At 39.4% G+C, this 22,322-nt stretch overlaps 1 protein-coding gene across 11 annotated transcripts in view; it reads left to right on the top strand.

The window, feature by feature from the left end:
• Nucleotides 1–22,322, top strand: part of RPRD2 (regulation of nuclear pre-mRNA domain containing 2) — a 101,688-nt gene that overhangs the window by 67,215 nt on the left and 12,151 nt on the right. For all 11 annotated transcript variants that reach the window (XM_058715906.1, XM_058715911.1, XM_058715909.1 and 8 more), the window contains 4 exons: nt 2,299–2,474; nt 15,367–15,649; nt 17,997–18,257; nt 20,553–20,753. In XM_058715906.1, the coding sequence (XP_058571889.1) occupies nt 2,299–2,474; nt 15,367–15,649; nt 17,997–18,257; nt 20,553–20,753 (921 nt within the window). The remainder of the gene's footprint in view (nt 1–2,298; nt 2,475–15,366; nt 15,650–17,996; nt 18,258–20,552; nt 20,754–22,322) is intronic.

Genomic DNA, 22,322 nt, shown 5'->3' with positions numbered 1-22,322 from the left:
TTTTTAAATAGAATACCTCAGATTTTGTTCCCAGGTCTGTAATTTTTCAATGATCAGACTGGCTTCTCCCCTAAAGAGAACCTTAGATTTTGGAGACCAGTTGTGGCACTTCTGGTTTTCCAGGTAGTGATTTCATGCATATGAATTTCATAAGTAAAGTCCTGTCTTTGACATTGCATACCTTACACTTACCCAGTGTTATATTTTAATTGTATCTCAATAAAGCAGGGGAAAAAAGAAATCTAAAAAAAAATCATAAAACAATTCTTTCCCTCTCCTTACTTCTAGTGCTTTCTTGCTGTGTTAGGTTATATATAGACAAATGTATTTCACATGTGTGATAATGTGGCTTGGGTATGTTCTTTATTTATTTTTTATTTTTTAAAGTTTATCTATTCCAGAGAGCGAGCATGAGCTGGGGAGAGGGACAGAGGGAAGGAGGGAGAGAATCTTCTTAATTTTTCTTTTTTAACGTTTATTCATTTTTCGATAGAGACATAGCATGAGTGGGGGAAGGGCAGAGAGAGAGGAAGACACAGAATCCGAAGCAGGCTCCAGGCTCTGAACTGACAGCACAGAGTCCGACGAGGGGCTTGAACTCACGGACCATTAGATCATGACCTGAGCTGAAGTCGAACACTTAACCGACTGAGCCACCCAGGCACCCCAGGGAGGGAGAGAATTTTGAGCAGGCTCCACATTCAGCACAGAGCCCGACACGGGATTTGATCCTACAACCTTGGGATCGTGACCTGAGCCAAACTCAAGAGTCAGATGCTCAGTTGACTGAACCACCCAGGTACCCCTGGGTATGTTCTTTAGTAAGGTCAGTGTAATGCCCCATAACATCTAGTTAGTTGGTCTCTTTTCCTTGGGTTGTAAATTATAAATAATAAATTAATAATGTACTAGAGGATTGCGTGGGTGGCTCAGTCAGTTAAGTGTCTGAGTTTGGTTCAGGTCATGATCTCATGGTTCGTGAGTTCAAACCCCCACATCAGGCTCTGAGCTGACAGCACGGAGCCTGCTTGGGATTTTCTCTTTCTCCCTCTCTCTCTGCCCCTTCCCAACTCACACTTTCTCTCTCTCTCAAAATAAATAAACTTAAAAAAAAAAAGTGTTAGAATGTAAATCTCGTGAAGGTAGAAATTATCCTTATTTGTTCATGCAGTATCCTAGTACCTAGAGTAATGCCTGCTACATAATAGGCATTTGATAAATATTTTTGAAATCATGAGTAAATGGCTGCCAACTATTCATTTTGGCACCTGTTTTGTTCTTGCACCATACTTTAAAAACTTTTTTTTTTTTTTTTTAACATTTATTTAGTTTTGAGAGACCGAGCACAAGTGGGGGAGGGGTGGAGGGAGAGGGAGACACAGAATCCAAAGCAGGCTTCAGGCTCTGAGCTGTCAGCACAGAGCCCAACACCATGTTGGTGGCTCGAACTCACTAACTAACCATGAGATTGTGATGTGAGCTGAAGGTGGACTCTTAACTGACTGAGCCACACAGGCACCCCTTTGCACCATACTTTAAATCTAACAATTGTTATCTAATTTAATACTCACAACAACCCAGAAGCATATTAAAAACTTCCATTTTGTACACGAGAAATCTGAGGCTTTAGGTTATAACTGAACACTGATTATAACTTGCACAAGTTATACAGCTGATAAAAAGCAAAGTCAAAATTTGTACCCACATCTGAAGCCATGTTCTGGTAGTCACTGGGAAAGATGGGGATAGTTAGGAGAGTAAGTAACATTTTGTACTATCACTATTATTGAAAAAACAATTCGTGATTTGTAGTCTGCTGATAACAAATTATCAGGGATCTTCAGGTAGGAAGGAAGAATTTTTACTGTGATATATCTTCAGTCTTCATCTTTACTTTTCTGAACCTCCATTTTCTCACATTCCATAGTGAATCTAAGTGAACAGAATCGAGTCTCATCCTGATACTCCTAATTAGCAGCTCAGCATCCAATTTTTGAAGAAAAACAGTCAACACACTTCCTTTTAGCTGAACTTTCTTTTTTTCACCTTAATTACAGGAGCCTTCATGATACACTCTTGGCTGCACTCTAGCAGGTTCACATGAATTGTTTTAATATGTTTTGTGGGTTTTGTGATTTGGAGAAGCTCCTTTAAGGTGAAACTGAGACTGAGAATATTACATACTAACACAGCAAGAGGAGGTTCACAAGTTATGTAAAGAGGGGTTTTCTTCAAAAGACTACATTTTTTTACATTTTCTGTTTTATCCTGAAACGAATACTTCCTCTGTTATTTTAGATAAGACAGGGGGAAAGAAGTTCTCCAAAGAATTTGAAGAGGCAAGTTCCAAGCTCGAGGAATTTGTGAATGGTTTAGATAAGCAGGTGAAAAATGGGCCCTCATTAACAGAAGCACTGGAAAATGCTGGAATTTTCTATGAAGCACAATACAAAGAAGTAAAAGTGGTGGCCAATGTAAGTAATAATTAAACCTAACGTGTATCAATTGCTTACTATAAATCAGCGACTGTTAACTATAAGGGTTCTCTAACTCCAGGGGTAAACATTATTTCCTCCAGTTCATGGATGAAGAAGTTACTTTTAAAGAAGAAGAGTGACCCTTGTACAAAGTGATAGAGCCAGCAAGTGGAAGCGTCTAAATTAAGACCTGGTTCTTTCTGACACTAAAGTTCACAGATACCCTGACCATTGAGCTTTGCTATGAAGCCTTATGTTTTAGCATTTCAAAGGGCATGTGCCAAGCTACTGTTTCAGGATATAGAATTGGGCAGAAGTATATACACTTTCTTGTTTCACCACAAAACTGGATGGAGACATTCTGTTACTAGTGACCTCCGAAAGAACCTATCTGTTTTATACTTATTTTTTTTAAATAGTTTTAATTGATATATATGGTTATAAAAGCATACAGTAGAGTAGATCCCACCAGTCCCACTTACTAGAAGCAATCCCTTTTATCTCATTTAGCTAATTTTCTTTGACATTTACCTTCATATTTCTGAATAATATGCCTATATTGTTCTTTCTTGAGTTATCCTATTTAAGAAATACCTGTTAACTTCTTGGTATGACAAATGAGGCTTTCACTTATATGCCCCTTCCTCCTTCTCCCTACATTATAGAACCCTTATATTTAATTTTTTATTTTTTATTTATTTTTATTTTTTAATTTACATCCCAGTCAGTTAGCATAGAGTACAATAATGATTTCAGGAGTAGATTCCAGTGATTCATCCCCTATGTGTAACACCCAGTCCTTATCCCAACAAGTGTCTTCCTCAATGCCCCTTAACCATTTAGCCCATCCACCCACCCACAACCCCTCCAGCAACCCTGTTTGTTCTCCATATTTATGAGTCTCTTATGTTTTGTCCCCCTCCCTTGTTGATATAATTTTTGCTTCCCTTCCCTTATGTTCATCTGTTTTTTAATCTTGAATTCCACATACGAGTGAAGTCATATGATATTTGTCTTTCTCTGACTGACTGATTTCGCTTAGCATCATACCCTCTAGTTCCATCCTTGTAGTTGGCAATGGCAAGATTTCATTCTTTGTGATTGCCGAGTATGGGGCGCCTGGATGGCTCAGTCGGTTGAGTGTCCGACTTCGGCTCAGGTCATGATCTCACAGCTTGTGAGTTCGAGCCCCGCGTCAGGCTCTGAGCTGTCAGCACAGAGCCTGGAGCCTGCTTCAGATTCTGTGTCTCCCTCTCTCTCTGCCCCTAACCCACTCGCATTCCGTCTCTGTCTCTCTCAAAAATAAATACACATTTAAAAAAAATTTTTTTTTAGAAAGATTTCATTCTTTATGATTGCCGAGTTAATACTCCATTGTGTATATATATACCACATCTTCTTTATCCATTCATCCATTGATGGACATTTGGGCTCTTTCCACACTTGGGCTATTGTCCATAGCACTGCTGTAAACATTGGGGTGCATGTACCCCTTCAAAACAGCACACCTGTATCTCTTGGATAAATACATAGTAGTGCAATTGCTGGGTCATAGGGTAGTTCTGTTTTTAATTTTTTGAGGAACCTCCATACTGTTCTCCAGAGTGGCTGCACCAGTTTGCATTCCCAGCAGCAGTGCAAAAGAGATCCTCTTTCTCTGCATCCTCGCCAACATCTGTTGTTGCCTGAGTGGTTGATTTTAGTATAGAACTCTTTTAAGTCTGTTGATTACCTTCATAAATGGTAGTACTATATTTAATGTTTTTGACCACTAACTCTAGAGTCTCAACTTTGAAAATGCAGTAATTATTCCCTCTCCTTTCCCATTAGTTTTCATCCCTCCCTTCAGTTTTCCAACTTCGGTAAACTTTAGTTTTACACTGTCAACATTGGTAATATTTACATTTCAATCTGTAATCATAATTGTTACTTCCTTGCTCTAAGGGCTGAAAATTAATACAAACAAAGCTTAACAGTACAACTGTGTAAACATTGTTCACCATTAAGGTCTTGTGGTAGCTATGGTTATATTAGAGATTTTTAATTTTTTCCTAGGAATTTTTTTTTTGCATTGTTTGCCTTCTCATAGCCTTTTTTTCTGTCTTTCTCTAAATTCTCTATCTCATCAAATATTCTCAATTCACATTTTCCTCCAGAAACTTCCCTACCTGAACTTCTATTCTCCTGCTCCAGTTTTAAGTGGCTAGATGTCATGCTAGGACTACTCTTTAACTGATACGCTTATATTTTAGCACTTTATATTATAGATTTATAATATATAGATTATATATTTAGCACTTTATTTTACAGATTCTATGTCGTCTTTTTTTTTTTAATGTTTGTTTATTTTTGAGAGAGAGTGAGAGCACAAGCAGGGGAGGGACAGAGACAGAGGGAGACACAGAATCTGAAGCAGGCTCCAGGCTCCCAGCTGTCAGCACAGAGCCTGACGCAGGGCTTGAACTCACGAACTGTGAGATCATGAACTGTGAGATCATCACCTGAGCCGAAGTCGGATACTTAACCAACTAAGCCACCCAAGCGTCCCTCCATATCTTTCTTTTTGGTTTTCTGTCCTGTTTTGGTGGAGCACATTCTCAGTTCATTTCCCTAAAAGGAGGCTTGTGAGAGATAAATTTTTCTGAGTCCTTAGATCTCAAAATGCCTTTATTCTGTTTTCACATTATTAGTTTGGGTGGTATGAAGTCTTTGCAAGACCCTTTGTAGGGGACTATTTTTTCCTGTCTGGAAGCTTTCAGGGACTCCATCCATAGTGTCCTGAAACATTTACAATGATTTATATATATATGAGGTTTTGTTTTTCATTCATTATGGGTTGTTTGAAGGGTTCTTTCAGTCTAAAGATTGGTGTTCTTCATTTGTGGGATAATTTCTTTCTCTTCTATGTTCTCATGTTTTCTCAACCTTGATCTTTTTGTTCTGCTTTCTGGAAGATCTTAAGGTGTTTCCTTTCTAGCTATCTTGGCCTTTCTCTTTTACGATCTTAGCTTTTATCAAAAATCAGATAATATCTCTGTCCACTTATATTTAAGAAGGAAGTATTAAAGGGGCTCCTGGGTGGCCCAGTTGGTTAAGCATCCGACTCTTGGTTTCAGCTCAGGTCATGATCTCACAGTTCGTGAGATCGAGCCCCTCAATGGGCTTTATGCTGACAGTGCAGAGCCTGCTTGAGATCTTCTTTCTCCTTCTTTCTACCCCTCTCCTGCTCATGCTCTCTCTCTCCTCTCAAAATAAGTAAGTGAACTTTAAAAAAATGAGGTATGAAAAAATTGAGAGGCTTTCTCTACATAGATAGGGATTATTTACTCATGGGTTTAACTAGTAAAGTCTGAAGGTGAAGAGTTGACTGTTAACTTGGGGCAAGAGTTGCCCTAAGTGTCAGAAGGTTGGAATTTTTTTTGCCAGGAAATTGTCATTCTTTAGAGAGGTCACAGTTTTTGCCCAAGGCCTAGTGCCTTGGCTGCTGACTATGGAGATTGCGAGGGAGGTAGTACTGAGGCTCTGGGGGGTCACACTCTTAATTAATTATCCTGATTTCAACCCCACTACTCATTCTACCCTTCTGTACTCATCATTTCCTACATAAAAGCTGCTCGGGGATTCTGCAAGTCAGAGCAGCTCCTTTCTCCCTCTGCGTGCTCCTGACCTCATTTTTCTCTCCCCCTGAGTCATCACTTCTTTCTTACTCTTCTATTCTCTTACTGTCTTCTAAAAATTTGTAGAAATGTTTTCCCAGGTATCTAATTATTGGTTTATACCTTTGTATTAAAAAAAATTTTTTTTAATCTTTATTTATTTTTGAGAGAGAGAGAGAGAGAGAGAGAGACAGAGAGACAGAATGTGAGCAGGGGAGGGGCAGAGAGAGACGGAGACACAGAATCCGAAGCAAGCTCCAGGCTCAGAGCTGTCAGTACAGAGCCCGACGCAGGGCTCGAACTCAAGAACCGCGAGATATGGCCTGAGCTAAAGTCGGACACTCAACCGACTGAGCCACCCAGGCGCCCCCCCAAAAAATAAAACAGTGTACAGTTAGATCTTGTTTTTGTTTTACTGTTGTTTTTAATCCAATCTAATAATCTTTGTCTCTTAATTGGAGTGTTTATTGTATTTATTGATATGCTTGAATTTAAGTCTACCATCTTGATACTTTCTTTTTGTGTTGTCTGTCCTTTGTTTCCTTGTTACACCTTTTTTTTTACTCAAAAAATTAAAAAGTTTTTTTTTTAATATTTATTTTTGAGAGAGAGAATGTGAACAGGGGAGGGGCAGACAGAGAGGGAGACACAGAATCTGAAGCAGGCTCTAGGCTCTGAGCTATCAGCATAGAGCCAGATGCAGGATCGAGCCATGAGATCATGACCTGAGCCGCAGTTGGACACTTAACCAACTGAGCCACCCAGGCACCCCTACTCAGAGATTTTTAAGGTTAAGTTTATCTCTTTTACTTTCTCTCTTTTCTTTATTTTTCTCTCCCTCCTTCCCTCTCTCCTCCCTATCTTCCTCTCACTCTCTCAGTGTTTGCTCTAGGGATTCAATATACGTTCCTAACATTTCCTTAAACTTAATTATCTTAAATTAATATCCTATTGTTTCATATTTAATGTAAGACCCTTAAAATAGTAGGATTCCCTTCCCCCCAGGCCTTTGTGCTGTTATCTATTTTACTTACATATATTTTATATAGTTTATACTTTTTTTTTTCTTTTTTAATGTTTATTTTTTAAGAGACAGCATGAGTGGAAGAGGGTCAGAGAGAGGGAGGCACAGAATCCGACACAGGCTCCAGGCTCTGAGCTGTCAGCACAGCTCAGATGGCCATTTTCTCCCGGTATCTCTTCACATGGTCTTTTTTTTTTTTGTCTTTTTTTTTTTTTAATTTTTTTTTTTTCAACTTTTTTTTTATTTTTTATTTTTGGGACAGAGAGAGACAGAGCATGAACGGGGGAGGGGCATAGAGAGAGGGAGACACAGAATCGGAAACAGGCTCCAGGCTCTGAGCCATCAGCCCAGAGCCTGACGCGGGGCTCGAACTCACAGACCGCGAGATCGTGACCTGGCTGAAGTCGGACACTTAACCGACTGCGCCACCCAGGCGCCCCCACATGGTCTTTTCTGAGTATGTGTCTGTGTCCAGATTTCCTCTTTCTATAAGGATTGGGGCCCATGCTAATGACCTCATTTTAATTTAATTACCTCTATAAAGACTTTAACATAATGTCACATGTGGAGGTGTATAGGGTTAGGACTTCAACATATGATTCTGGAGGGTCACACCCCTATAGCAAACTGCTTGATGTTTTTCACAGACTTTAGGAAATTCTAGACTGTTATCTGCTCAAGTATTGTTTCTATTCTGTTCTCTCTCCTCTCCTTCTGGAGCTCTATTAACATGTATATTAGATCTCATCACTGAGCTTTTTTATGTTCCTTTCTGTGTTCCAAGTGTTTTTTTATGTTCCTTTCTGTATTTTCCATCCTTTTTCTCTTTAATGCTTCCTTTTAGATATTTTCTATTAACCAGTCTTCTAATTCATTAATTCTCTTCTGTTGAATCTTATCTGTTGTTAAACCCATCTATTAGTTTTATTTAGTTGACTTGTTCAGTTCTAGAATCACCATTTGATTTTTTTTTCCTCCCATCATCACTGCCCCCCCCCCCATTTCTTTTTAGAGAGAATTTGAGTTTCTGGTAAAATTCTGCTGATCTTTTTTCTTCATCTTTATCTTTCAGTTTTTCATTCTGTTTAAAATTTTGAAACATTCTCGTACTTGTAAACATCTTAAGTACATTATGAAGACATTTTTTTCGAGAATCATTTGAAACTAAGTTGGTGGCGTCCCCTCACCCCCAAATATTTTCATTTGTGTTTTCCTGCCAGACAATTGTATTCTCCTTTATAACTGTAAAGTAGAGCCATTTAATCAGGAAATTAATTGATACATTGACATACCATTATTCTATAATACTTAAACCCTATTCAGATGACCAGCTTTTATGGCAAAAGATCCTGTCCAGAATAATATTGCATTTATTGCATTTTTATTTTCCTTTGATCTAAAACAATTCCTTTCTCTTTTCCTTGGTTTTCATGTTCTAAATATGTTTGAAGATTATAAGTCAAAATATTTTGTACAGTGTACCCCAGTTGAGATTGATTGATTGATTTTTAATTTACATCCAAGTTAATTAGCATAGAGTGCAATAATGATTTCAGGAGTAGAATCCAGTGATTCATCCCCTATGTGTAACACCCAGTCCTTATCCCAACAAGTGTCTTCCTCAATGCCCCTTAACCATTTAGCCCATCCCCCTACCCACAACCCCTCCAGGAACCCTCAGTTTGTTCTCTGTATTTGTCTTATGTTTTGTCCCCCTCCTTGTTTTTATATTATTTTTGCTTCCCTTCCCTTACGTTCATCTATTTTGAATCTTAAATTCCACATATGAGTGAAGTCATATGATATTTGTCTTTCTCTGACTAATTTCACTTAGCATAATACCCTCCAGTTCCATCCACGTAGTTGCAAATGGCAAGATTTCATTCTTTTTGATTGCTGAGTAATACTCCATTGTATATATATATACCACATCTTCTTTATCCATTCATCCATTGATAGACATTTGGGCTCTTTCCACACTTGGGCTGTTGTCGATAGTGCTGCTGTAAACATTGGAGTGCATGTGCCCCTTCAAAATAGGACACCTGTATCCCTTGGATAAATACCTAGTAGTGCAATTGCTGGGTCGTAGAGTAGTTCTATTTTTACCTTTTTGAGGAACCTCCATACTGTTTTCCAGAGTGGCTGCACCAGTTTGCATTCCCACCAGCAGTGCAAAAGAGATCCTCTTTCTCTGCATCCTCGCCAACATCTGTTGTTGCCTGAGTTGTTCATGTTAGCCATTCTGACACGTGTGAGGTGGTATCTCATTGTCATTTTAATGTGTATTTCCCTGATAATGAGTGATGTTGAACATATTTTCATATGTCTGTTAGCCAAATGGATGTCTTCTTTGGAGAAGTGTCTATTCAGTGTCTTTTGCCCATTTTCTTCACTGGATTATTTGTTCTTTGGGTGTTGAGTTTGATAAGTTCTATATAGATTTTGGATACCAACCCTTTATCTGATATGTCATTTGCAAATATCTTCTCCCATTCCATCAGTTGCCTTTTAGTTTCGCTGATTGTTTTCGCTGTGCAGATGCTTTTTATTTTGATGAGGTCCCAATAGTTCATTTTTCCCTGTTGGGATTTATGTGATTTTTTTGTGTGTGATCAGATTTATGTTACTCATCTTTAATAGGAATATCACATAATTGATTGTATTCTTCTCATCACACAAGTTTGATGTCTTGCACTACCTGTTATATTTCTTTTGATATCTTGTTAATGTAGTGTCTTCCAGGCTTGTCCATTGAAAAGTTTTCACTTGGTAATTGCTATGGATTGAATTGTGTACTCCAAAAAGATGTTGAAGCCCTAATTCCTAGTATACATGAATGTGACCTTACTTAGAAGTAGGGTCTTTAGGGGCGCCTGAGTAGCTCAGTCGGTTGAGCGTCCGACTTTGGCTCAGGTCATGATCTTGCCTTCTGTGAGTTCGAGCCCCACATCGGGCTCTGTGCTGACAGCTCAGAGCCTGGAGCCTGCTTCAGATTCTGTGTCTCCTTCTCTTTCTGCCCCTCCCCTGCTTGCACTCTGTCTTTCTCTCTCTCAAAAATAAATAAACATTGAAAAAAATTTAAAAAAAGAAAGAAAGAAATAGGGTCTTTGCAGATATAACCAAATTAAGTTGAGGTCATTAGGGTGGGCCTTAATGCAATATAACTTGCGTCCTTATAAGAAGGAAATTTGGATACAGACAACACACAGAGAACATCATATGACAACCAAAACAGATAACTGTAGTGATGCAGCTGCAAGCCAAGGGGCATCAAGGGTGGATGGCTACCACCAGAAGCAAGGAAAAGGTAAGGAAGGATTCTGGCCAGTCTCGAAGGAAGGATAGCCCTGCGGACAGCTTGATTTTGGACTTCTACCCACCAGAATTAGGAGACAATAAATTTCTGTTGTTTTAAGCCATCTAATTTGTGGTACTTTATTACCACAACCCTGGGAAAGTAATAATTAGTGTTTTATGGGGAGGTATTTTGAAACTATGTAATAAATATCTTATTCATCATTAAACCTTCAATTTATTCATGTATTTAGTCATTATGGACTATTAGACTCTTATTTATTCAATGTTTTAATTCATTACTACCAATAATTATTGTGATGTTCAAATTGTACCAGATTTGGCCAGTGGGAGCTCCTTTCAGGCTGCTTTCTGTGTTCTTTTACATGTCCCTATCATTTTTTTGAGCATTTCATTACTTTTGGAATGAGGTGTTCCACCCTATCTTGCATTTTCTGCCAGGCCCTGGAATCAGTCATTTACCAAGGAGCCTGCATTCCTTTTCATGAAAAACTATTTAGAAACCAAGATCTGAGTACTAGGTGTACTCATTGATGTTGGGATATCACAGCTTCCAGACCATTTCCTACAGAGGTGGGAAATCAATGTTTGTATGTAATTTCTGTATCTGCCTATATATATCGGAAACCATGAATTCACATTGCTCTCTCCAATCCCAATCCAACACCACAGGATTCATTCTAGTGTTCTCCCTTTCCCCATTTGTAATTGCTTTTTCTTTTTCTTTCTTTCTGTTTTTTTTTTTTTTTTTCATGTTTATTTATTTTTGAGAGACAGAGTAGGAGCATGGGAGGGGAGAGAGAGGGGCAGACACAGAATCTGAAACAGGCTCCAGGCTCTGAGCTGTCAGCACAGACCTAAACACGGGGCTCATGGTCACAAGCCATGAGATCATGACCTGAGCTGAAGTCGGATGCTTAACTGACTGAGCCACCGAGGTGCCCCTATAATTGTTTTTTCTAACAATACAAAACCTTATCCCCCTTATTTTCAACATAATCACTCACTTGATCCATCCCTGTGTGTAGCCAGACTTCCAGCACATCTATCCCTCCTCATCCACCTCTTTGAGCCCAAAGCTTTCTCTGTGTCTTGGCTGGGCCTCAACATCCCAAGCAGTGCCTTCCTGCCAGGCACACGTACTCTTCTCCCATTTTGCCTCCATTATCTTACTTTAGGCTACCCAGTCTCTCTCTTTAGCTACAGCTAACGGATTTTGGACTAAAGTGTTCAAGCTGGGATTTATCTCTATTTTCTCAAACATGTGAAACAGGGGCGCCTGGGTGGCGCAGTCGGTTAAGCGTCCGACTTCAGCCAGGTCACGATCTCGCGGTCCGTGAGTTCGAGCCCCGCGTCGGGCTCTGGGCTGATGGCTCGGAGCCTGGAGCCTGTTTCCGATTCTGTGTCTCCCTCTCTCTCTGCCCCTCCCCCGTTCATGCTCTCTCTCTGTCCCAAAAATAAATAAAAAACGTTGAAGAAAAAAAAAAAATTTAAACATGTGAAACAACTATTTGGTTTTGGTCAGATAATTCCAATATTGGCTTCACCTGTTATGAGTCTGTTTCTAGTATCTTTTTTCTTTTAGGTCATTTAGTCCTATATCTTGGCATGCTGGCTAATTTTGTGTTGAGTGCTAACATTGTATATGAAAGTATTTATAGTCTCTAGATGACTTTTCTTTCTCCAGAGAGGATAAACCCTGTCCTTCACTAGGTGGGTATTGTGAGAACTGATCATATTAATCCAGTCTGAAACTGAACTGACTTGGGCTGAATTGCAGTTTGAGCACAACTTTGTCATCTTCTGGTTCTTCCCAGCTTCTCAGACGTAGAGTTTCCCCACTGAGAGGCTGACATTATCACTAGGGCCCCTCCTCTGTTGCAGGATTTGAACTCTAATCCTTGTCTCCTCACCACCATGAGATTGTGTTAAACTACTCTTTCCAAAGTTTTCTGTTTGGCTTCTTAATTCCCTCTTCTTCAGAATTTAGCAAATATCTTAATGGGGAAAAAACAGCATATTGTTGAGCCATTTCTGTCCCTTCTCTTTCACCAGAATCTTGGCCTTTCAAGTCTCTAATTTTTAGGTGTACAAATCAACAAGACTGTTAAAAGTTCTGCTTTTTTTCTTCATATTTAATAGTGGCCCTCTGCCTTGTCCTTTCACCTGAGTTCTCAAATTCTTGCCTGGTTCGCCAAAATCAGCGGAACCCTGAGAGAAAAGCAGCTGCAGAACGCCAGCTTACTTTTCTCACAGATTCATGCGATGGGGTTTGTCACTTAAGGTTTGGTGTTCTCAGCACTCTCCAGCACACTGAAATGTGTGTGTGCACATGCATGTGTCTGTCTGGCTGTCCTAGTTGTTCTTGGTGGGAGCGCTGCTCCACTGCAGGCTACTCAGGTATATCCAGAAGCAAAAGCTCAACTCTAGCATTCTTTTCTGTTCCATTTCTTTTTTTTTAAAAAAAAAAAAAAGGGGGGGAGCCTGGGTGGCTCAGTTGATCAGGTGCCCAACTGCGGCTCGAGTCATGATCTCATGGTTTGTGAGTTCGAGCCCTGCACTGCATCAGGTTCTGTGTTAACAGCTCAGAGCCTGGAGCCTGCTTCGGATTCTGTGTCTCCCTCTCCCTCTGCTCCTCCCCCTTCCCACTCTCTCTCAAAAATAAATCAACGTTAAAAAATTTTTTTTAAATAATGCTCCTTGGGGCACCTGGGTGGCTCAGCTAAACGTCTGACTCTTGATCTCGGTTCAGGTCATGATCTCCTGGTTTGTGAGGCCCGTCTGCACCTCGGGCTCCACACTGGGTGTGGAGCCTGCTTAGGATTCTCTCCGTCTTCCTCTGCCCCTCCCTTGCTTGCACATGGACATGGTTGCGTTCTCTCTCTCTCTCTCAAAGAAATAATGCTTCTTGTTCAATCTACCAAAGTGATTTCACAATCTAATGGTCCAAGAGTCTTAACAAAAGAAAAAGACAGACAATTTGAGGGTATTGGTATTAAGATAATTAGAGGAATAGAATTTAAGCCAGGTGATAAAGGTTAACATCAACAATGGCACATCATATTGATTATATGTACCCTTGATATGAGGCAGTGATAATAGTGCTTTACCTCTGTGGTCTTCCTCCCAAAAACCTATAATCCCAGTCTAATCAGAAGGAAAACATCAGACAAATCTTATTTGAGGGACAGTCTACAAAATACCTGACCAATACTCCTCAAAACCGTCAAGGTCATCAAAAACAAGGAAAATCTAACAAACTTACAGAAAAGCCTAAGAAGACATGACTACTAAATGTACTGTAGTATCCTGCATGGATCTTGGAACAAGAAAAGGATATTAGATAAACACTGAGGAGGGGCGCCTGGGTGGCTCAGTTGGTTAAGCATCCAACTTCAGCTCGGGTCATGATCTCACGATTCGTGAGTTCAAGCCCCATCCTGGGCTCTCATCCTGCTGACAGCTCCTGGCCTAGAGCCTGCTTCAGATTCTGTCTCTCCCCTCTCTCTGCTCCTCCCCTGTCCCCCCACTCATGCTCTGTCTCTCTCTCAAAAATAAATAAACATTAAAAAAAAAAATTATTTAAAAATTGAGGAAATCTGCATGAAGTATATGGACCTAATTAATAATAATTATCAAAATCAGTTAATTAATTGTGACAAATGTATCATACTGATATTAGAGGTTAGTAAAAGGGAAAATTGGGAACTCTCTGTATAATCTTTATAGTAATTTTTTATACCTAAAACTTTTAAAATCAAAAGTTTAGGGCTTAGTCGGTTAAGTATCTGACTCTTGACTTTGTCTGAGGTCATAATCTCATGGTTCATGATTTTTGAGCCCCACATTGGGCTCTGCACTGACAGCATGGAGCCTGCTTGGTATTCTCTCTCTTTCTCTCCCCCTTTCCTGCTTACTCTCTATCTCTCTCTCAAAATAAATAAAAATAAACTTAAAAATAATAATAAAATCAAAAGTTTCTTTTTTTCTTTAATTTTTTTAATGTTTATTTATTTTTGTAAGGCAGCTATGCTCACCACTATACCACCGATGCCTTTTAATGTTTATTTTTGAAGGAGAGACAGCATGAGTTGGGGGGGGGGGGCAGAGAGAGGGGGAGACACAGAATTCGAGACAGGCTCCAGGCTCCAGGCTCTGAGCTGTCAGCACAGAGCCTGACATGGGGCTCGAACTCACAAACTGTGAGATCATGACCTGAACCAAAGTCAGACACGTTACCAAGTAAGCCACCCAGGCACCTCTCAAAAGTTTATTTCTTTAAAAAGTCCACACTGTTTGACCTCCCAGGCTGTAGTACTTTATGGATTTGATTTTTGTCTATCTTCTTAGTCATTACTGTGTCTCCAGTACCTAGAAGATTGGCCAGCACATTTAGGCTCTCAATAAATATTGGTTTGGTAAAATGGATAGAAAAAAGCAAGGGAAGATTAAGTACAGATAGCCTCAAAGTTTCTAGCTTGGGCAACTACGTGGATGATAATATTCATTTAAGGAAAAAAGCAGAGACTAGAAACTACTCCATGATTGACAGATTTGTTTTTGATTTTATTTTTCAATGTTTATTTATTTTTGAGAGCGTGTATTCGCATGAGTAGGGGAAGGGTAAAGAGAAGGGGGTACAGAAGATCCCAAGCAGGCTTTGTGCTGACAGCAGAGAGCCCGATGTGGGGCTCAAACTCCCGAACCGTGAGATCATGACCTGAGAAGTCAAACACTTAACTGACTGAACAACCCAGGTGCCCTGGGTTTTTTTGTTTGTTTGTTTTGTACCAGTGCTATAGTTAATAATAATGAGGAAATCTGGTCAAAGTCAAAATAGTAATATCTTAGTCCTTTTCTCAGAAGAGTAACTCTTCTTTTTCTCTTTTAGGCATACAAAACCTTTGCTAATCGAGTGAACAATTTAAAGAAAAAGCTGGATCAATTGAAGTCAACCCTTCCTGATCCTGAAGAATCACCAGTCCCTTCCCCAAGCATGGATGCTCCTTCTCCGACTGGTTCCGAGTCTCCTTTTCAGGGAATGGGAGGTGAGGAATCCCAGTCACCAGCCATGGAGAGTGAGAAGTCTGCCACACCTGAGCCTGTGACAGATAATCGTGATGTGGAAGACATGGAACTCTCAGATGTGGAAGATGATGGGTCAAAAATCATTGGTATGTCCTTTATGTGATTAAAGAGCACCTTGTTCCTTACGTATTTTCTTTTCCCACCAATGAATCTATCACAAGCTGGTATTAAGAGCAGCAAGATTAGGGGTGCCTGGGTGGCTCAGTCGGTTGAGCAGCCAACTTCGGCTCAGGTCACGATCTTGTGGTTCGTGAGTTCTAGCCCTGCATCAGGCTCTGTGCTGACAGCTCAGAGCCTAGAGTCTGCTTCGGATTCTGTGTGTCTCTCTCTCTCTGCCCCTCCCCCACTTGCTCACGCTCTCTCTCTCTCTCTCTCTCTCTCTCTCTCTCTCTCTCAAAAATAAATAAACATTAGGGGCCCCTGGGTGGCTCAGTCGGTTAATCATCAGACTTCAGCTCAGGTCATGATCTCGAGCCCTGCTTTGGGCTCTGTGCTGATAGCTCAGAGCCTGGAGCCTGCTTCTGATTCTGTGTCTCCCTCTCTGTCTCTGCCCCTCTTCCTTTCATGCTCTCTCAGTAATAAATAAACATTAAAAAAATTTTTTTTAATAAATAAACATTAAAAAAAAAAAAAAAAGAACAGCAAGATTAGATTAGAACAGCAAGGTATCATTATCCCAGTTTAGGATTTGGTATGCCACATGGGCTAAGAATCATTGCTCAAGATCTGTTCTGTTCAATATGATAGCCACTAGCTACTTGTGGCTGTTGAGCATTTGAAATGTGGCTTGTCCAACTTGAGATGTACTGTAATTTAAAGGTACTTACTGGGGAAGGGGGAACCTGGGTGGCTCAGTCGGTTAAGCATCCAACTCTTGGTTTCGACTCAGGTCATGATCTCATGGTTTATGAGTTCAAGCCCTGCATTGGGCTCTCTGCTGTCAGTGTGGAGCCCACTTTGGATTCTCTGTCCTCCGTAGCTCTCTGCCCATCCCTGCCCACCCCACTCAAAAATAAATATTTTTTTTAAAAAAGATACACACTGGATTCTGAAAACTTAGTACCCAAAAAAGTGAAAATATCTCAATAATTTTTATATTTATGTTTTTTAATTTTTTTTTTAATGTTTATTTATTTTTGAGACAGAGAGAGAGCATGAATGGGGGAGGGTCAGAGAGAGAGGGAGACACAGAATCCGAAGCAGGCTCCAGGCTCTGAGCTGTCAGCACAGAGCCCAACGCGGGGCTCGAACTCACGGACCGTGAGATCATGGCCTGAGCCGAAGTCAGACACTTAACCGACTGAGCCACCCAGGTGCCCCAATAATTTTTATAACGGAATGAAAATATTTGAGAGATGCTTAGGTAAAATATATAATTAAAGTTAATTTTACTTGTTTCTCCCTTTTTTTTAAGTCTATTTGTATTTATTTTGAGAGAGAAAGAATGAATTCCAAGCACGCTCAGAGCCTATCCCTATGGAGGGCTTGAACTCAGCTGAAAACTGTGAGAACATGACCCGAGCTGAAATCTAAGAGTTGGACGCTTAACCGACTGAGCCACCCCAACACCCCTCTACTTTTTTTTCTAATGTGGCCATTAGAAAAGCTAAACTTACATGTGTGGCTTGAATTACATTTCTGTTGAACAGCACTATTCTAGAAGGAGGGGCACTTATACTCTTGACCTTCCAAGATTCCAAAGCCATGCCCCTGGGTGGCTCAGTCAGTAGGCGTGTCTGTTGATCTTGGAGTGGTGAGTTCGAGCTCCACACCGAGTGAGGAGATTACTTTAAAAAAAAAAAAAAAAAAAAAAAAGTCTCCCAGTCTTTCCAGTACCTAGCTGGCTCAGTCAGAAGAGCATGTGACTCTTGATCTTGGGGTCTGGAGTTCCAGCCCCATGTTGGGTGTAGAGATTACATACATTCTAATTAACATATATACACACGCACACAAACAAAATTAACCTGGATTGGTGCATTGTTTCTCTGACATCCCAAGCTTTTATAATCATTCTTGTTAGGCAGTTGGAGTTTTGTTGGATTTAATGCATAAGTTTCTATGTCTTAGAAAGCTCTCAGGTTAATGGAAAAGATAGGGTAATTTATGACTATAAATATTGTAACTAAAAGAACACATGTGTACCAAATAACATGATCCCAGAAATGTACAAATTTAATACACAAATACTAAGAAAATGCAAAGAAATCTTTAAAAAGATAAAAAATGAATTTGGGAAATTTATTTTAAGCAGGTGTTGAAGGAGGGAAGCAACATAAAGAGTATGGCTTATGTAAAAATCATGAAGTGAGTGAATGATTTTTCTCTAAAGCATTGTGCTTTATACCCCCAAATCCGGATATATTAGGACACATTTCATACTGGAAGTCAAGTCTGGAAAGCAGTAATGCAGTCTCACCTCTTTTCTTTAAACAGTAGAGGACAGGAAGGAAAAACCTGCGGAGAAGTCCGCTGCTTCCACTTCTGTACCCACAAAGCCAACAGAAAGTATCTCCAAGGCCTCTTCGTGTACCCCAGTGCCTGTGACCATGACAGCAACGCCCCCTCTTCCAAAGCCTGTGAATACTTCTCTTCTGTCCCCTTCTCCAGCACTGGCTTTGCCAAACCTGGCTAATGTGGATCTGGCAAAGATCAGTTCCATCCTTAGTAGCCTGACATCAGTCATGAAAAATACTGGTAAGTAAGCCCCATAAAGAAGATAAAAGGCTTATTTATTTTCATCTTTCTAATTGAACCATCATCAGTCTGGGTTTTTTGTTGCTTTTTTTCCTTAAATTAACAGTGATTTTTTTAAGTCGAAAAACCAATACATGGTCATTATAGAAAAATAAAATAAGGGAATAAAATAAATAACCTGCAACCCTACTACCCTGAAAGACACCAGTTGTGTCTAACTTTACCAGTGTGTGTGTGTGTGTGTGTGTGTGTGTGTGTGTGTGTGTGTGTGTGAATGTTTTGGTAGATTAAATATTTGTAATAATTTTTCTTTCAATTGAAGCATATTGTATATGAACTTATCTAAGCCTTTATTACTAGACATCTGATATTTTTGTAATTTTTCACTGTTTTAAAGAATACTATAATGAACCACCTTGATGCTAAAATCTATGCACAACCCTTCCTAAATGGTTGATGAGTATATAGGGCTTTTTCTTTCCTTAACGGAAATGTTAATGAAAATACACACAAGTAGAGCACCTTTGTGTACTCATCATTCATCTTCAACAGTAGAAACACATGGCCACTCTGGTTTCTGCTGTGCCTTACCCAATCTTGATAAATTTGAAGAAAATCCCAATTACTTAATTTCTTTATAAAAACTTAAATTTATATTTCTCATATAAAGACCAAAAAAACCCATACAGGTTTGTTTTTTTTTTTTTAATATAATTTATTGTCAAGTTGGCTAACATACAGTTTGTACAGTGTGCTCTTGGTTTTGGGGGTAGATTCCCATGATTCATCGCTTACATACAACACCCAGTGCTCATCCCAACAAGTGCCCTCCTCAATGCCCATCACCCATTTACCCCTCTCCCCCCCAGCCAACATACAGGTTTTTAATCTTTTCATGTTATTCTAAAATGATCACCAAAAATGTACTATTTTATGTACCAAGCACATGAAAGTTCCCTTTGTTTCTCAGCCTCTCCAGCACTATTTTGTTTTATTTTAATCTTTGTCAAATTCAGTCTTAAAAGTCATTTGTTTTGGGGTGCCTGGCTGGCTCAGTCAGTAGAGCATGCAGCTCCTTTTAAGTAATCTCTACATCCAATGTGGGGTTCAAACCCACAACCCTGAGATCGAGTCGCACACTCCACCAATTGAATCAAGCCTGGTACCTCAAGCATGCAACTCTTGATCTCAGGGTCATGTGTTGAAGCCCTACATTGAGTATAGAGATTACTTAAAAAAAAAAAAAAAAAAGAAAGAAAAGTAACTTGTTTTAATTTACATTTTTTTGATTAACAATGTGATAAAAACTTTTTCATTTTTATTTTTCTTTGTGAAATATCTACCTATTCATATTTTTGTCATTCAAAAATTATTTTCTTTTTTTATTATATACCGGTTTTTTTTTTCTGAATTAAAAATTAACACAGTGTTTTAAAATATAAAGATGTAGGAGCACCTGGCTGGCTCAGTTGGTGGAGCATGGGACTCTTGATCTCAAGGTCATGTGTTCAAGCCCCATGTTGGGCATGGAACTTGCTTAAAAAAATAAATAAAATATAGGGGCGCCTGGGTGGCGCAGTCGGTTAAGCGTCCGACTTCAGCCAGGTCACGATCTCGCAGTCCGTGAGTTCGAGCCCCGCGTCAGGCTCTGGGCTGATGGCTCGGAGCCTGGAGCCTGTTTCCGATTCTGTGTCTCCCTCTCTCTCTGCCCCTCCCCCGTTCATGCTCTGTCTCTCTCTGTCCCAAAAATAAATAAAAAACGTTGAAAAAAAAATTAAAAATAAATAAATAAATTAAATAAATAAATAAATAAATAAATAAAATATAAAGATGTAAAGGAAGTTGCTTATATAATCTCACTTTAAAGGCCTTTTCAAAAGCAAATAATTTATTAATCACATAGAATTATGCAGTGGGTTGAGTTACACAATTGGAATGTCTCTGATCATAATGAGCCAGCAATATTTACTGAGCACCTACAAGATTCTGTGGTGTTGATGCCATTTGGTAGAAAGAAAAGAAGTAGGTTCCCTAAGTCTCTTTTGGCTCTCAAAACTAAAAAATACATCTGAAAATACTTGTTTACTTTAGGGGTGTTCAAAGTAGACAGGAGCAGATTTTAATCTAATTTTCACATTTTTTCCTTTGTACAAGCCATGATATGCCCTATTTGTGGATCTGTCACAGAAGCATTCCTGTTAAACATACCAAACTGGTTTGAGTGAGTGGAAAGTTATTGTGAATTTAATGGTCATTTTGAACCGCATTTTCTTGAGTTAATCTTTCTGCCACCAGGGGTCAGTCCTGCATCAAGACCTTCTCCAGGAACTCCTACAAGTCCCAGCAACCTCAGCACTGGCCTGAAAACACCTGCACCTGCCCCAACAACATCTCACAATCCTCTGGCAAATATCCTCTCAAAGGTGGAGATCACCCCAGAGAGCATTCTGTCTGCTCTTTCCAAAACCCAGACACAGTCAGCCCCTGCACTGCAAGGTAAACTGACCTGTGCCACAGGGACTTGAATTGTGATTGTTTGTCTCTGGCTTAATCCTGGGTTCCAGTTCTGAAGCATCCAAAGCCATGAAATGTATAATACAGTTAGTTCATTGTCTTCTTTATATTTCTTATCTACAAGCTGGCATTTATAGAATTAGAAAATGTCAAAGCTGAAGGAGACAAAATACCATCTGGTCTAATCCCCTCCTTTTCAGGTGAGGAGAATAAGGCTCAGTGAGGTGATGTGACCTGCTTTAAGGTTACAAATTTATCTACTCAGTGATGAGTTGAGACTAAAAGCCAGATTGCTTGACTGGATTCTAGTATTCTTTTACCTACACCATGAGCCCTCTAGGGGCTGCATTTATTCCAGCTCTGAGGACCGGTTAGTATATGTTGAGGCTTATATTTTTAATGTTAACCAAAGCTAAAGACAGTAAGAAAGGTCAATCTACTATCAAAAATCTTATGAGAAATGATATTCTTTTTTTTATGTCCTAATTTAGAGGCCTTTATTTGTAGGTATAGCACATCTCTGTACCTGTAATCTCTACCTTATTTGAACCTAGTATACTTTGTTAATTATCTGTTTTGTGTCTAAAACTGCTTTAATATTTTTTCATAAAACATACCTGCTCTCTGTTCTCAAAACCTCCAGATACAAGCACAATCGTTATTTAGCACCTCAGTACAATTATTCAGTGAATTATAAATATCAGAGCAATATCTTCAATACAGTGATTTAACTCTGTATCACAGTTCTCAACCAGGAGCCTCCAGGGGACATTAATAATACTTACAGCTTTTCCTTTCAGTAGATTATGACACCAGCATCATATGGACTTTCTCATCAGGCAAAATTTGAACAGAACTAGGTGTTCTGACAGAATGTGTTTTTGGGGACCCCAGAAGACAATCTTTGTGGAGTAACTGGGTGGTTCATCACCTTTCATTTCCTTGTGGAAAATAGAATGCTTGACTTTTAAGAAACTTTATCCAGCAACTTAAATAGATGCATTTTTAAAAGCCTATAGAGATTCTAAGGGATCTCTTAGAACTTTGCTCTGATTGTGTCACCCACAGCCATTATTGACAGATTTTTAATACAAAAGAATGACTTCAGTGGGCAAAAAGTCCAATAGAGTATGGCCCGTTAAGATTGAAGAAAGTTGCGGTGCCTGGGTGGCTCAGGCGGTTAAGCATCTGATTCTTGATTTCATCCCAGGTCATGACCTCACGAGTCTGGCTTTGCACTGACAATGTGCTCTCTCTCACTCTCCCTCTCTCACTCTCTCTTAAATAAATAAACTTTAAAAAAAAAAATCAAAGAAAAATATTAATATTAAGTGGTAAGGGACTATATCACCTGTTATCAGAAATCTGAGTAGTGTCTATCTTAACAAGATGATCTTTTGAAGAAATCCCACAGTATCTGAAAGATATGCTGAAATATCTTAAAAATCATGACGTCATATGTCATGTTCTAGTGCTTGAGGACTTCTGATTTTGGTATGAACAGTGGCTGCTAAGAATTAAATCAAACTGTTAGGAGGGGGAAGTTATATA

This window comes from Neofelis nebulosa, chromosome 2, assembly GCF_028018385.1.
Source record: "Neofelis nebulosa isolate mNeoNeb1 chromosome 2, mNeoNeb1.pri, whole genome shotgun sequence".
In the NCBI taxonomy this organism is placed as follows: Eukaryota; Metazoa; Chordata; class Mammalia; order Carnivora; family Felidae; genus Neofelis; species Neofelis nebulosa.
This window is presented reverse-complemented; position numbering and strand designations above follow the sequence as displayed.